The sequence below is a fragment of the Myotis myotis genome, unplaced genomic scaffold (genome assembly GCF_014108235.1).
Source record: "Myotis myotis isolate mMyoMyo1 unplaced genomic scaffold, mMyoMyo1.p scaffold_m19_p_1, whole genome shotgun sequence".
Lineage (NCBI taxonomy): Eukaryota > Metazoa > Chordata > Mammalia > Chiroptera > Vespertilionidae > Myotis > Myotis myotis.
In genome coordinates, this window is record NW_023416313.1 from 51,360,814 (window position 1) to 51,377,083 (window position 16,270).

The following is a 16,270-nucleotide window of genomic DNA, read 5'->3' on the forward strand; positions in this document are numbered from 1 at the left end:
AGGTCAGGAAAGATTTCACAAGGGAAGTGGCCCTGGAGTTCCACAATCACCCAGTGAGTCTGGTGATTGTGAGCGAGAACAAGATATTCTAACTTGAGCAGTGGGGCCTGAAACAGTTTGGAAAGAAATGGAAATGGTTCGTGGCTGGAGTGAAAGGGCTCCAAGTCAGGGCTAATAATATCCACTTCCCTTGTTAGGAGATTTAATAAGTAACATATACACTGTGTTAAACATACTGTTCACATAGGTGCTCAATAAATACTTCTATTGTTCCTCTTTTGATTTGTTTGATTAAATCAACTTCTAGCTCTGAAATTCCATGATTCTTACCATACTGCATGGGTTCTATTGTGTATTGGTGTATACACTGTCTAGTACAGTGGTTCTCAACCTTCTGGCCCTTTAAATACAGTTCCTCATGTTGTGACCCAACCATAAGAGTATTTTCGTTGCTACTTCATAATTGTAATGTTGCTACTGTTACGAATCGTAATGTAAATATCTGATATGCAGGATGGTCTTAGGTGACCCCTGTGAAAGGGTCATTCAACTGCCAAAGGGGTCGCGACCCACAGGTTGAGAACCGCTGCTCTAGTCCATTGTGCATGTGAAATAGTCTCTCCGGCGGCTGGCAGAAGTCTGAAACAAAAGCTGAACTAAGCTTCAATCCATTTCTCCTCTTTGTCTCTTATAGTAACCTGCATAGTGTTTTGCATGTGTATATGTGAATGGTGTGGAAGTGTAGAGTTCAACACATTGAGGCAGAATTCAGGATTTTTCCATGGGAACTGCTAACCTGCTTCCAAACCCAGAAAAGCTGCTTTTCTGTCTCCAGAAGAAGTTTCTAAGATCATATCAACCATACTTCTAGGAGATTTGAAGGCAACATACCGTAACAGCATAACCTTCAGAGCTCATGTCTATAGAGCTTACAGTCAGCTCTATTTCCACTCCCAGTCTTCCCTCTGTCTTTATTATATGGTTGTGTACATACTTGTATCTCTTCCCCAAAGAACATAAACTCCTTGAAACCTTGTTGTATTCAACTTTGCCTTGCCTAGTCACCACCCCCAATTCACAGACTATCCTACCTCTTGTAGATATTCAACAAGTATTTGTTAAGTTAAAAAAAATCACACCTGGTTAATCAGAAGGTAAAGATAATCTCACTTATTATCTCCTAGTGTTCCCTGAGCTCTAGCAGCACACACACGTTTAGGTGAGTGGTGTGGCCAGAGGGCATAGGAGGGGACCCTACTACCTCAGATTGTAGCTGTCGTATCACTTACTGCATGTTTCAAGGAAAGTCTGCATGGTGTAGTGGTTAAGAGTATGAGCTATAAGCCATTTTACCTGTATTTGAATCTTGTTACAAGTCACATAACATCTCTGTGCATTAGTGTTTTCTCATCTGCAAAGTAGGAATAATAATCTGAAATGCTATCTGATAGCATTGTCATGAAGGTTTACTGAGTTAATATATGTAGTGCACTTTAGAATAGCACTGGACTATCACAAGTGCCTAGAATTAGTTATTTTATACTCTGCTAAAGTTTTATAGAAATGTAACCGGGAGCTGGGTAGTAATCAGCCATAGGAAGGAAATGCAAAGGGTATTAAGAAGAGGGAGGTTAGGAACATATCCAGGAAGGTGACTATAAACCCAATGTAGGAGAAATAATTTCTTTAGGCAGAAAAATATCTTTGCCATGAAGTGTGAGGCTGGGGTGCTGTGTACCTGGTGGAACCCATTCACCTGGGTGGGGGATCCAAGTGTCTCTCTTGGTGGTGAAGTAGCCTACCTCTTGAAGTTTTTTTTTTTTTTTTTTTTTTTTATAAGTATGGTCAAGTTGTAGGGAAAATTCTATCATAAAAAAGCATTTCATATCAAATGAGTTATTTTTATTTTCTTTTTTAAAAAATATATATTTTATTGTTTTTTACAGAGAGGAAAGGAGGGGAATAGAGAGTTAGAAACATCGATAAGTGAGAAACATCGATCAGCTGCCTCCTGCAAACCCCCTACTGGGGATGTGCCAGCAACCAAGGTACATGCCCTTGACCTGAATCGAACCTGGGACCCTTTGGTCCGCAGGCCAACGCTTTATCCACTGAGCCAAACTGGTTAGGGCGAGTTATTTTTCTTATTAAGAATATTTGTGAGCAGCTTGATATTTTAAACCAAACTATGAGACTGATTTTTCTTAGATGTATATAAAATTTATAAGGTATAGTGATAATGTGGAGTACTTTAAATAGAGGATCTAAATATCAGTGATATAAAAAGCCAATTCTTTTAATAATGGACACATATTCTTTAATGGATTTTAAGACTTTTACTTTTTTGGAAAGCAAAGATTTGTGTGCTTAACTAGGTATAAAGCAATTTTAGGCAAGGAGAATAACATTTCTAGTAGTAAAATATTATGAGGCTAATAATGATAGAAGACACATCATCAAAGGAAAACAGTGACTTGTGAGAAAAAAGGACTAATCAGGCATTGAAGTGATGACTTATAAAGGTAATTATGGCAATGGACTAAGCCTTTGGGGATATTTTGTTATTACCTGTCAGAGAATATTTGTGCAGTTAACATTCTGTGAAGAGCAGAAGCTATTCAAATTTTATTACATGCTTGGTGAAAAACTAAAGAACACACTGCTTGGTGTTTCCCATAGTTTTAGTGTGTGTGTGTGTGTGTGTGTGTGTGTGTGGTCTATGCCTTAGACTAATGAACAACTTCCATATCAGAGATCAGGTTCTATGGGTACATAGAAGGGGTTTTTCTTACCATAGCAGTTATAGTAAATCGGCTCCCAAACTGACCATATGAGCCTATTCTTGTGATCAGGTAAAGTTGTATTAGGCCCAAACTTTGTATGCTGTACTGGTTCAGGTTTTTAATTGTATGATATGACTAAATTTCTCCTTAATCTGCTTGAAAATGTAATTCAAATGTAGGAATGAGACTCCACAGTGAGTCCCCACAGTAAGAAAAAAAAAAAAAAAAAAAAAAAAAAAGGCCAGCTTATTTCTAAATGGCAATCTTCAATTGTCAGACCACATCAATCACCTGACTTCTAGTCAGCCCGAATGTACTTTCAAGGTCAGGTCTCCTGATGAAGAAATTTGGCTTAGTGGGTTATGCAGCAAAAATGCCTAAAGCCAGAGCACTGTTGTGGTCTTGGAAGAAATAGTTGCTCTTCAAAGAGCAAAGGGGAGGAAAGAATGGAAGACTTTAAGGTTTTTCGTTGGTTTTGTTTTTGTTTTCCTAAGCACATTTCCTAACGTTTCTGCCTGTATCTCATTAAAAAGTTGGGTAAAGAAATGGGGGGGGGGGGGGGGAGATTTCATAGAAGGTCCATACAGAGTCCTACAGGCACAACCTATTTGGCTTACTTTTCAAAAAATTTAGGAAATGCCATGTTAGAAAAAATTACCCGGATTTCTCTGGCTTCTCAAGAAACGGGGACCTCCGGCCACAGCGGTCCTGCACTCATGTGGGGAAAAAGCTGCTCTGCACACATGCCCTACAAACGGGCAGATCTTTGTTCAAGGGACGGTGGGGGCCGGGGAACCCTCCGAACCAGTCCTAAATTTCCCGTTTCTGCAATGATCTGACCCAACCCTACTTTTCCAGAATGGCCGAAAGGACGGAACTAAGTGTGGATGGACGGACCCTGTGGCCCCAGCTCGGCCACAAGCCAGGGGGTGACCTCGGGCGAGTCCGTGAAGCGCTCCTGGCCTGAGGAGGTCTGGCCTGTCAGGGTCCTAGTACCCGCTGGGAACCTCTCCCCGGCGGCTGCACAGCACCCTGAGATTTTGCAAGTTCCCCTAATTTATAAACCGCAAAGCGCTCCCAGCACGCGCGCCACTGCGGCTGCCGAAGCCGGTTCCCGGAATCCGCGCTGCTCTCGCCTCCCACGCGCAGGGTGGGCGAGCGGAGGACACTTTTCGGGGGCGGTGGGGGTGGGTCTGAAAAGCTGGGTTGGAGGGTCCCCAGTGGGGAGAAAGTTGCTGGCGGCATTTTTCAGCCTCCAGAGCGACCAACGCCTGGCGCGGAGGACGGACCCCCAGCGCGCGGGTAGCGGTTCCCGGCCAGCTCCCGGCTCGCAGCCGGGGTTCCACGGGTCTGGCCAGCCCCGCTCACCCCGCATAGGGACCCCAGACCCAGGACCCCGGGCCGCGCCCTCAACCACCTTCCCCGCCCCCTCCACGTGACAAGAGCCGACACCGTCACTTCCGGCGGCGCGGGTAACGCGCCTGCGCGGGGCGCCCGGCCTCCGAGAGCCGTTGGCAGCGGCGCCGCGCCGCCAACAGCCGCGAGTGGCGGGCGGCGTGGGTCCGGCCTGGACAGTGGCGGCGGCGCGGGCTGCGGTCGGGGCGAGAGCGTCCCGGGAGGTTGAGCCCACTCCCAGGAGGGGTGGCCGCCCCGCCCCTTCTCCGTTTCCCTCTCTCACGCCTTTCTCCCGGGATCGCGCTCCGGGAGCGCGGAGAGGCGGGGGCGCCCCGGGCAGTCGCCCCGGCTTCGGAGTCGCCCCCGCGCTTGGGCCCGCCCCCCAGCGCCCCGCCCCGTCCCGTCCCCGCCCACCCGCCGCCTCTGCGGGAGCCGGGCAGCTGCAGCGGAGCTGGGAGCGGGCGGTGGGCCGGGCAGTGCGCTCTGGCGCGCGGCATGTGAGGCTCGCGGGCCGCAGCGCGCACGGACGCTCGGGGGCCACCCACCCCTCGCGGACGCCGGGAACTCGCCCTCGCGCGCGCCCCGCGCCCCGCAGCGCCGGCGGGACCATGAAGAAGTTCTCTCGAATGCCCAAGTCCGAGGGCGGCGGCGGCGGCGGAGCGGCGGCTGGCGGGGCCGGCGGGGCCGGGGCCGCCTCTGGCTCCGGTGGCTCGTCCGTGGGGGTCCGGGTGTTCGCCGTCGGCCGCTACCAGGTCACCCTGGAGGAGTCGCTAGCCGAAGGTACGGGGGGAGGCGCGGGCGGGCAGGTGAGGTCGGGCTGGGGTGTGGCGGGGGCTCCCCCGGTCCGCGCCCGCTGCTCCGGGCGCCCTCTCGGGTCGCTCCTCGTCCCTCCCCGCAGCTGCTGTCGGGCCGGCCGCGGGCTCTCCAAGAGGAACTCGGGATTTCGCCCTTCAGCCGGCTCTCCCGGCCGCTGGCAGCTCTGATGGCAAGTTTAAGTCATTTTCAGCCCTTCTGGACGCGAGGAAATCAATAGAAAACGTCCGAGCGAGTGATGTGGGGGACGATTGGGCCAGTGACTCGGGTCGGAGCGGGCAGGACTGAAGCTCCGCGCTGCCCGCTGTGGCTCCGGCGGGTGTCACGCGGTGGCTGCTTCAGCGGACTCTCCACCCGCGTCGCGGGGCGTGGGACCCTGCAGCCCCCGGTGTGCATCCTGGCTTTGCTCCTGCTCTGTCGTCAGTTGGGAAGAAAAAAAAAATCACAATATATTCCTGTGTGTGCGCGCGTGTTACAGGTGATAATTTGTCCCAGATTCTGTTGGTAGGTGGCTTTGGGCTGAGCTGGTAAACTTGAAGTCTCTTTATCTTTGTGATGTGGAGCCTTTCCTATTCATTCCCTTTCACAGGGTCCTTTAAAGGTGGCATGAAAACAGTCGAATTTTCCCTTGCGAAGTTTTGTGCTCGGTCCTTCGTTATCTTTACCAGACTGTGTCAGCAGTTGCAGGTCTGCTGACAAAAAGTTTACACCATTTTAAAAAGAAAAGATTCCGCTCTTGAGTTGTGTATTGTTTAATTGGCTTGTAGAAAATACTTTCTCTTGTTTAGTACGTGCTTCATTGCCCTTTGAGTTTTTAATTGCAAAATGATATTACAAAATAAATATTTTTAGAAGTTCATAAAGAAATAATTGGTGGATAAACGGTCCTTTTAGGTTCCAAGGTTAAGAGAGAAGAAATTTGAAGATAATGTGGTTTGAAGACAGTAGGCTGAGATTACACTTTTTTTTTTTTTTTTTGGAATATCACAAACAATAGCAAATTAGTGCAGGAGAAAAAATCTGAAGGTTTTTGTCTATAAAATATTCTAAAGGGAAAGAAATGTATTATTTAGAGGTGGTTGTCATTGTTTTGCAAAACTTTGCCCCTACTAATGAGCCTCGCTGAACTTTGGTGAGGTGGAAGGAAGAATCCTTAGCTTCTCTAGAGAATGAATATATAGGGTGTCCCCCCAAAATGCACTTACATGCTTTGATTAATTATAAAGACAGTCTTTATTAAAATACGTTTCATTTTCAGAGTAGAGTTATCAGCTGTTAAAGTATGTGTTCGTTTTTTGGGGGACACCCTATGGTAATTGGTCATGATAGATAGATTTACTATGCTTTAAAATTTCCTAGCCCTTTATTATATGTGAATTTCAATATAATAGGTTTAAATTGAGTTGTAGGTTTTGAGAAGATGGCTATTACCACACATGCTATACTTCTGTCTTTGAATTGTATTAACTAATTGAAGTGCAGCTTGAGCAGTAGTGCACTCACTTCATTTCACTAAATCGCAGATGGGTCTTTTATTTAGTAGAAAGAAAATGAACTTTAATCAAATTACACTTGTTTTGTACCTTCTATCACTGCTCTAAGCATATTTTCATTACCCTAGGCAAGTCATTTTTATTTACAATAAAAAATAAGTAATTTTGGGAAATGAAATTAAAAATGAATTTCTAAAGGAGAGTGCTCAACCACTAAAAAACTTAAAAAAAATTAGCCCTAGCTAGCCAGTTTGGCTCAGTGGATAGAGCATCAGCCTGCGGACTGAAGGGTCCCGGGTTCGATTCTGGTCAAGGGCATGTACCTTGGTTGTGGGCACATCCCCAGTAGGGGGTGTGCAGGAGGCAGCTGATAGATGTTTCTCTCTCATCTATGTTTCTAGCTGTCTATCCCTTTCCCTTCCTCCCTGTAAAAAATCAATAAAATATATTTTTAAAAAAACTTAAAAAAATTTCAAGCACTAATGTTGTTCCACTGATTTGGTTTTTCTCTTGGAAGTAGTCTGTAATCAAGTGCTAGGAGGAAGCAAAGGTTGAAGAAACTCTTAAAAGATGGGACTTGGCCACCCAACACCCCAACCCTTGGGACTAGGCTTTAGCTTTCCCTGGAGGGAAGGTTGAGGCCTAGGCTTTCTTCCTGTGTGCATTTCTGCTACCTTCAGAACATACACAACTAAAATTATTGATATTTGGTTTACTTTTTGATTTTGATAATTCATTCCTATTTCAGATGCTTTAATATCCTCCCTTCTTTCCAAATAAGTAATACCACAATTTAGGCAAGAAGTTTAAGCACAAGTCTGGTTCACATTCAAGAATGATCATTCAATAACTGACAGATACATTATTCTGATTATAAGATTAGGGCAAGTGCTTCTGAAAAGTCTAGAGTTTAAAGTACCTGAATTGTGGAGAGTTATACCACTAAGTGGCAAAAGTGGTAGAAGCAAAGACAGATCAGAAAACAAACTTGGTAGATTTTATATTTTTTCCTTAGGTCAGTATTGTTTAAACAGGGGCCAAGACCCTGTAGATTCTGTGCTCTGAGGTGTTTTGCCTCCACTGCAAACATAGGCATATTGCTCAGAATGACCTCTGCAGTGCCTTTGAGAGGCTTCACAAACTCTGGCTCTCTCTTTGATATATATATGTGTGTATATATATGTACATATGTGTATATATACACATGTGCATGTATGTGTATATATATATGTACATGTATGTATGTATGTATGTATACTAGTGGCTGGGTGCATGAATTCATGCACATTGAAAGGCAATTAATTAGAAGAAATATTTTAATATCACTATTCGCCCTTTCTCTGTAATGGAAGTGTCAACTAAGTCACGATCGACAATGACAGGTTGAAACCCACACGTGCGATTAGCACCAGCGAGAGCTTTATATATGTAGATAACGTTGCTTAATTAGACCTGCTTTCTGATTTAGCTAAACTTTTTCCAGTCCAATGAAACACCCCAACTTCTCTTTCAGGTAATTGTCAGCAACACAGAAGTAAATATCAACATGAAGCAGATTATTATTGCAGATCACACAAAGAGAACAAAGGGTAAAATATTTAACTGCAGCAGTGTTTGACTATATTCTGTGCAGTGAGAAAACCTGAAGTCATTTTCAAGGTCCACCATTTCTTTCTTTCTTTTCAGTCAGGTCAAATTTCTAAGCTTTCTAAATCTCCATTTTCCGGCTAATGAAAAGAAAATAGGATTCCACCGGGTCTCCTATCTACCTACTCCAGGACTTCTGTGAGGATCAAAAGAGATGAAGCACGGGAAAACACTTCACAGACATTTGGTTAAAGTGTAACATGTTTCCCCCTGGCTGTAAAGCAAGTCGTGTTCCTGGGCTGAAGGAACTCCAAGGATGCTAGTCGCTAGGGAGAGGAAGCCGGTTGTTGCTACATGATGTCATTATCCAGTGCCCACAGCCGCTGTTTCCGGGCTGGGCTGGGCTGTGGGCTGCATTTTGCGCCATGTGGTCTCTGGCAACATCGGCTGTGATTTGGTGGGGTGTCACTCTGGGGCGGTGGCGGGGCTTGTGTCCCACTTGGAGGAAGCCAAATGTTGCTTTGTGGGCGCCAGGTCCAAGGTGCCGTTTATTGTTAAATGGCCTGTCGCTAGGGAGAGGAAGCCAGGCATTGCCACGTGATATCATTACCCAGCACCCACAGCCACCTTTCAGGCTAGGCTGGACTGTGGGCCACATTTTGTGCCATGGGGTCTCGGCAATGTCAGCTGTGATTTGGTGGGCTGTTGCTCTAGGGTGGTGGCGGGGCCTGTGTCCCACTTGGGGGAAGCCAAGTGTTGCTTTGTCGGCACCAGGTCTGTGGTGCTGTTTCTCTGTAAATGGCCAGTGCTCGTCATGGCAGCTCCTGCGTTGAGCGTCTGCTCCCTGGTGGTCAGTGCACGTCATAGTGACTGGTCGGATGGTCTGACACTTAGCATATTAGCCTTTTATATATATATGTATGTATATATACACATACATATATATATACATATACATGCATATATGTGTATATATACATGTATATGTAAAATTCTCATTACTTGCCATAGTTATGTTCTGTAAAGTGAACATAAACATGAACCATTGCTCTTAGGGGAAATATAGTGTTAGGGTACTGTAAGCTTCTGTTCACACTATTTTTGTCAGCCAGTCAGTACAGAACCTTGCTTTGTGTGTGTTTCTGTTTAAATACACCATATTTAATATAAATTGTTGGCTGATTAACATTGAACTCATGGCCAACAGTACTGCAGTTCATGCCAAAAAGAAGTTTAGCTCATACACATATGTTCTCAGTGAGGGGCATCACAGCCTTCTTGGGCTTAGTAACACCAGACAATACTTTAGCACTGTACTTGGGAGACATTTAAAAAATAAAACCACTAATAAAAAGCACAAAAATGAGAAAAACATGACACTAAATAGATGTTGAAAAGGGCACTTGTTTATAACATGAGAGCTGAGATCAGAAGGCACAGCATCACTTTTTTTACTCCAGCTGGTCTATTCAAAATTTTCACCACTATGTGCACGTGTGCATGTAACTGTGAAAGTGCCATTGTATGGATATGGGGATATTGTGTTGATTTTGGGATACAAATAAATTTTAGCAAGTGGGTGACTTTTCAAATATGGAACTCTCAAATAATGAGGATAAACTATGTATGTGCATTTATGTGTATACTATATACATGCACATACATGTATGTTTATATATTATACACATTTAATTTTTAAAAATATAAATAGTTCTCAGGAGTACATATACTTATGTTGTATGTTATACCTAAACTGTTGGACTAGTTTCCTCTCTGAAATATATGCTTTGTATAATAATGTCTTTCTGGTTAAGTACACATGTTTGAAATGCTGACAACTTGTTGAGGACTGATATTTTATAATTGGACATTTCATGTTTCTTCTCAAAGTAGTTTAGTTTCAATTGTGCATGCTAACCAAATTCAACTTTGAATTGTAGAAATGAGATAGAGACATATGTAAATTTTAGTTTGAAACAGTATCAAATTGTCAAGCACATATAATTTAATGTAATCTTCCAAGTTCCTATTACTGGGTTTTTGATCACATGCCTCCATAGGCCTTCAGTTGCTAGTTAGAGGAATTTAATATTGGTTCGTAATGGGAAGAAGTTGGTTCTGGAGTAGGGGAATGTATTTTTTTAAATGCTTTTGGTACAAAGTGGACTTAACTGGTTAGTGTAGAGTCTGGAATAACATCCATAATTTGTTGAAATGGTTCTAATCATGAAGTTATGGGAGCTGGACAAGGAATGGTTTCTTGAATATGATTGTGGGGGTAATACTTTCTGCCCTGGGCATGGGGGTTGGTGCTGTCAGTAATTAGCCGCCAGGAATTTACAGTGTCTGTGTAAACATAGTTAGCACTCTCAGAGTTAACGACTAAGATTAGGGTGAGTGAATTTAGGTTTAAGTGTTAATCCGTTCTTCTTATTAATTTTACAGGAAGGCAGTAAAGGACATTTGATTTTGCTATATAAATCAGTAGGAAAATGATGTATTTAAATATATCTCATTTGCAGAAATCATCTCTGGCTTTCCAGTAACTTGTAAGTTAAAGTTCTGGAGAGAGGACAGAGAGAACAGAAGGAAGGACTTAACAAAAATAACAATAACTGTTGCTATTCCACAGTTTATTTAAATGCCCTTGTGTGCCATGCTCTGTACCACATGTTATTTTAGTTATACAGTGGGGAACAAAACAGATATTTCTCTGGCCTTGAGAAACTAGTGTGGAAGATAATGTTAAACAGAAATCATCAAGTTATTAATGTACTTAACAATTTTGATAATTACATGAGAAGAAAGCACAGGGTTTTATGAGATAAAAGCTGATTCAATTTATAGTAGAGGATAATGGAAGTCTTTATACAAATGTTTTTGCAGAAATCTGAACCATAAGAAAAGTTAGGTAAAGGCAAAATATTAAAATAATGTATGACTACCTAACAGTGTATGCCAAATCTCTCAATAAATATGGGTCATTTTTAGGTTCAGATTTGGTTGTGAGCTTTTAGAAGAAATCTGATTCTGGAGTTTAATAAGTTGCTTTTAGATTAGGTATTACATTTATCTTGTATTAAGTATCACATTTATATTTGTAAACAATTGGAATTATTTTAATTAGATAATTGCTATATAGCATTCAGCCATACATAATTTTTTTAAAAATATATTTTATTGGTTTTTTACAGAGAGGAAGGAAGAGGGATAGAGAGTTAGAAACATTGATGAGAGAGAAACATCGATCAGCTGCCTCCTGCACACACCCTTCTGGGGATGTGCCCGCAACCAAGGTACATGCCCTTGACTGGAATCGAACCTGGGACCCTTGAGTCTGCAGGCCAATGCTCTATCCACTGAGCCAAACCGGTTAGGGCGCCATACATAATTTTTAAGTTTCAATCAACTATATAGAGTTTTGACATTGAAAGCAGTATATGCTTTCATAATAAATGAAAGGTAATTTGCAGCAAAGGACATTAATCTACATACTTTTCTTTTGGGTCATTTATGTTATCATTGTAGGTATAGCACCTAGGTTGTAATTTTGGTTGTTCACTGATATCTTTCCTCTAGAAGTGGCATTTTTACTCAAGGACAAGATTGTAATACTAAAACAATTCTCATTTTTTACTCAATTTAAAACAATTCTCTACATTTCAGAAAAATGTAGTGGAAATTACACATTTATCTTCAATAAAAGTGCTCAATTTCACTAATGTCAAATTTCTTTGCTTTTGGCTAAGTCATCTTTGTATGATTCATACTGACGTTCTCATGCTGAGCAGAATGGAAAGGTTGTCTGACAATATTTAAAATTACGGAAATAAATTAATATTGTTAGTATCTTTCCATCACGGGTTCCGCAGAAGGGAAAACTTGAAATGGTCTTTGATTGTTCTTAGTATTAAGAAACACACGAGAAGGTAGAATTGATGTCTGTCCTTACATTGAGTGCAGTTTTCTTTAATGTTATTTTTTAAAAAAAATTTTTTTTATTGATTTCAGAGAGGAAGGGAGATATAGAAACATCAGTGATCAGAATCTTTGATCAGTTGCCTCCTACACGCCCCTTACTGGGGATTGAGCTTGCAACCTGGGCATGTGCCAGGACCTGGAATCGAGCCATAATCTCCTGGTTCATAGGTCGACGCTCAACCACTGAGCCAAACTAGCTGGGCTTCTTTAATGTTTTTTTTAATTAATCTTGTATATTATCTTGGTTCTCTTTCACTCCTTCTCTTCCATTTTTTGGTGAGAACTTATACTTATTAGAACACATTTGGTAGCTATCAAAATGATTAAAGCCTTGACTTGGAATTCTGAAATTAAAAGTCCAGAAGGGCAGTTTCAAAGCTGCATAAGGTTTCATTTGCAAGGGGTTGAGACTGCTTATTCTTTAGTTTTCTACTGCATCAGTCTGGTGAACCATTCATCAGCCCACAAGCCTACTGCTATTTTTAGGGAACTGAGTTTTGGGGAGTTTAGTGGTTAATGACTGAGCTGTTTTAAATAGTTGGCACTTAGTTAATTTGGAGATTCGCTGTGTGTATCGTCTTTACAAATGAGATCAGTCAGCATATTTCTGCTAACACTTTCATGTCTCTCTGCAGGAAAGTGGTTGTCCGGCCTTTCTACAGAGATACTTTGTTTTCTGGAATTTTTGGTTTGTCCTGGCCTCATAGAATTTCTGTAACACGAAGGGCATAGTTTGGGATGTAGCCTTTGGGTAGGTGTTTTGCAAGAGATACTATTTTAAAATAGAAAAACAATTGTCACTACTAGTTTGTCTATTTTAACATTTTATTAAATCTTTTAAATGGTGCCTTGGAGTTAACTTTTAAAAGAAAAGGCAAAACTTGGAGTTGGGCCAGCTGCTGATCCTAGTCCTGCCACTAACTCTTCTTATGACATTTTGACCCCAGTTTCCTCAATAAAAAATGAATCTGTAGCATCTTTTTCCATTTTAGCATTCTCTGATTCTGTCTGTAAAACTGATTTTCATGTTCTTTCTGATGAGAGAAAAAGAGGATGGGAAGTAGGAGGGATGAAGATGAAAAGTTTTAGGACTGAGACCATAATGGAAAGATTTTGTTTGATTATTATGCATTCGAGTTCTTTGGCAAGCTTCACTATGGATTAGCAATTTATTTTTTATCCCACAGTATAACATTATTTCTTAATCATTGGGAATACATCTTTTTCTAAGAAATTGCCTTGTGTGGTACCCCTTGAGATAAGGGGATAGGAGCTCAAAAATTGTGTGGCATTTCAGAGTATTATTTAGTTTCAAAGGATATGCCACTTTTAATACATCTTTTGTCACTTAATTTGTGTTCTCCAAGTGACTCATTTGTAATATATATAATTTGGAGGGTACCTGGAAGTAAGATACTTTCTTATTTTTAAAATTTTTATTTGGAAAGGATATATGAGGAACAGTTATGGCAATATTTTCTCTGATTGAGTTTGTGGATAGAGTGCTTACCCATGATGATATATGTGAAGAATTAGTTACTTTTGTTTCTAGTGCTGTCAGTTCTAGTTTGGGTTTTTAACACTTATCAGAGAACTAGAGGCCTGGTGCACGAAATTTGTGCACTCGAGGGCGGGCGTCCCCTCAGCCCAGCCTGCGCCCTATTGCAGTCCGGGAGCCTTCAGGGGATTGGGAGTGGGCCTAAGTGGCAGTCAGACATCCTTAGCGCTGCTGCGGAGGCGGGAGAGGCTCTTACCACTGCCACTGTACTCACCAGCCATAAGCCTGGCTTCTGGGGGAGCGCACTGACCACCAGGGGGCAGCTCTTGTGTTGAGCGTCTTCCCCCTGATGGTCAATGCGTGTCATAATGACCTGTCATTCTGCTGTTTGGTTGATTTGCATATTAGCCTTTTATTATATAGGATTATGTTCTCAGGTAGACTCTTCTGTTAGGCTCTTTACTCACCAAATCAGCTCTTGTATTCCTTCTAGCTTATTTTTCCAGAAATGGACCTCTGCCTTGTCACCCTGTTAGTTGCCTATCCAAGTGAAATACAGACTCATTATTTGGGATTCAAGGCTCTCTGCAGTGTGACTCTGCCCACCTCTCCAACCTTAATCTCTCACTCCAATCCTTTATGTATATTGATATATATGTACAGTGGGGCCTTGACTTATGAGTTTAATTCGTTCCGAGACCAAGCTCGTTAAGGAGCTTGTTAACTCAAATTACTCTATCAACTCAATGCAAAAAATTCGCCGAGAGACAGCTGATATCTCAAAAAACTCGTTAGTTGGGACACTCGTAAGTCAAGGCCCCACTGTACTTGGTATTTTCTGCACTTCTCTCATGCTTTCTCATTCCCATTTTTCAGCTTATATTGTCACATTTGCCTAAAGTGCAGAAACCTGCCCTACTATGTTGAAATTGGATCTTGCAGGATGCACTTAAAATACAGTTACTTTCTTGCAATCTCTATTTTTTTCCGTGAAACCCTGTTAGGAACCAAATGAGTATACTTATGCCGTCCTTTGAAATCTGATGTAGCAACTGTTACTCATATTGCACTTCTTTTACACAGCTTTGTTCTATTCCAATAAAATGGCCAATAAAAAGTTTCCTCTACTGCAAGATTAAAAGCTTCTTTAAGGTTTGGCTTATACTCATCTTTTATCTCTTGCAGTGCTGCACTCTATAGGTATTCAATACATTTGTAAGAGATTGAAGATGACTTGAAAAGCAATCACAGGTCTGCTTTTACTATGAAACAACTGGATAGCAAGTATTTTTGACATATCCAACTGTTCAGTCAATATTTAGGAGCAGTGTGACCATTTTTCAAGTTTTATTTAGTTTATAAAAATTAAATTAGCAATAGTGATATTTAATGATAATGTAGTTGTGTAGTATTTTGGATGAAAAAAAATACTGCCAGAATTATTTTTTGATTCCTAATCTGTTTCATTTTTGTTATGATTACATAGATAGTACATCTTTGTTTTGTGGGCACTGCATTGGTCTATTTATTAGATATGCCTCTCAAAAAAATGTTCAAGAAAAGTTCCCTTGATTTATATAATCTTTAAAGAAAGCCACTGCTGTGGGATAGAGAGAGAGCAGGCTGAACAAGTCTAAAGTATGTGCTCTGAGTACCTAATCTTAAGAAAGTAACAATATTGGAAATGGTCAGTTTACCATGGGTTTCTTGTGAGTGGCTGACAGTACCAAGGCTTAATGAGACAACTGGTATCTAAGAGAATGAGATTAGGAAGAGGGGGCCTCATCTCCTTGATGTCTGGAGGGAGGAAACATGTGACTATTACTTTGAGAGACCCCTCTAACTAGTCTGTATTATATTGGAGGTGCTCATTTTCTAGGTAGCAAGACATTGAATTTTCTTTGAGATAAGGAAATCTCTAAGCCTGGCATAACAGGTCAGAGGGTAGCAAATTAAGTCAGTGTAGTTTTGTTAATAAATAATTATTACCATCCTCAACATTTTTCTATTCCTTTTTTGTTTTTTTGGAAGAGGTTTCTAGCACACCACTTTCCCTGCCCAAATACTGCGTTTACTATTTTGCTTAATTTTTGTAGTTGGATCATTGTTAGGGCTGATTAGACCTTTTTACATACTTAAGTAGTTTCCTTTGAATGAGATTGTCAGTAGTTAGTTTAGGTTTTACTAATCATTCTGAAATCATTAAGATATTAGTACTAAAATGATGTACACATAGTGCAGTGAAATATTTTACTTTTTTTTTTTTTTTTTGAAATATTTTACTTAGTGAATGTTGTCAGGACTGTTTTTCTAGGGAGTGGGATTATGCATCACAAGCCATGACCCACTTTTTCATTTTCTGGCCTGCATAACAGAATCTCTCCTACTGAATGTTAATGGTCTATTCTTTGTATACAAAAAAAAAAAAAAAAAAAAAAAAAAAGAGAGATGCTGCTCAGTTGAACATAGATTTTGAATTATTTTTCCAGAAGTAGGATTTTGAACATGCCTAGCTGTGCATAGGCTTTTAATGAGTGATCAATAACTGAAGTTGGTAAGATAATTAACTGGTAGTGTATACAGTGTAATGTTCATATAAAGAAGTATTCTTGTTTATAACTGGCCCAATTTGAATCCTAGTGAATAGTTAACTGGATTGTTAAAAGTTTAATTTTTTATCTTTCAGCAAAATATTATTTATACAATCCAAAGGAAAAATT

At 41.3% G+C, this 16,270-nt stretch overlaps 1 protein-coding gene and 1 long non-coding RNA gene across 5 annotated transcripts in view; both read left to right on the plus strand.

Annotated features, from left to right (window-relative positions):
• The first annotated feature begins 4,639 nt into the window (after positions 1 to 4,639).
• The window catches only part of BMP2K (BMP2 inducible kinase), a 141,978-nt gene continuing 130,347 nt past the window's right edge, over positions 4,640 to 16,270 (plus strand). For 3 of the 4 annotated variants that reach the window (XM_036337399.1, XM_036337403.1, XM_036337400.1), the window contains exon 1: positions 4,640 to 4,958. In XM_036337399.1, the coding sequence (XP_036193292.1) occupies positions 4,787 to 4,958 (172 nt within the window). In that variant the 5' untranslated portion in view covers positions 4,640 to 4,786. The remainder of the gene's footprint in view (positions 4,959 to 16,270) is intronic. The other variant, XM_036337408.1, reaches the window with a different exon arrangement.
• On the plus strand, positions 5,170 to 5,978 carry LOC118670457. Its single transcript, XR_004972335.1, has 2 exons — positions 5,170 to 5,469; positions 5,581 to 5,978. It is a non-coding gene; the product is annotated as an uncharacterized LOC118670457 (long non-coding RNA).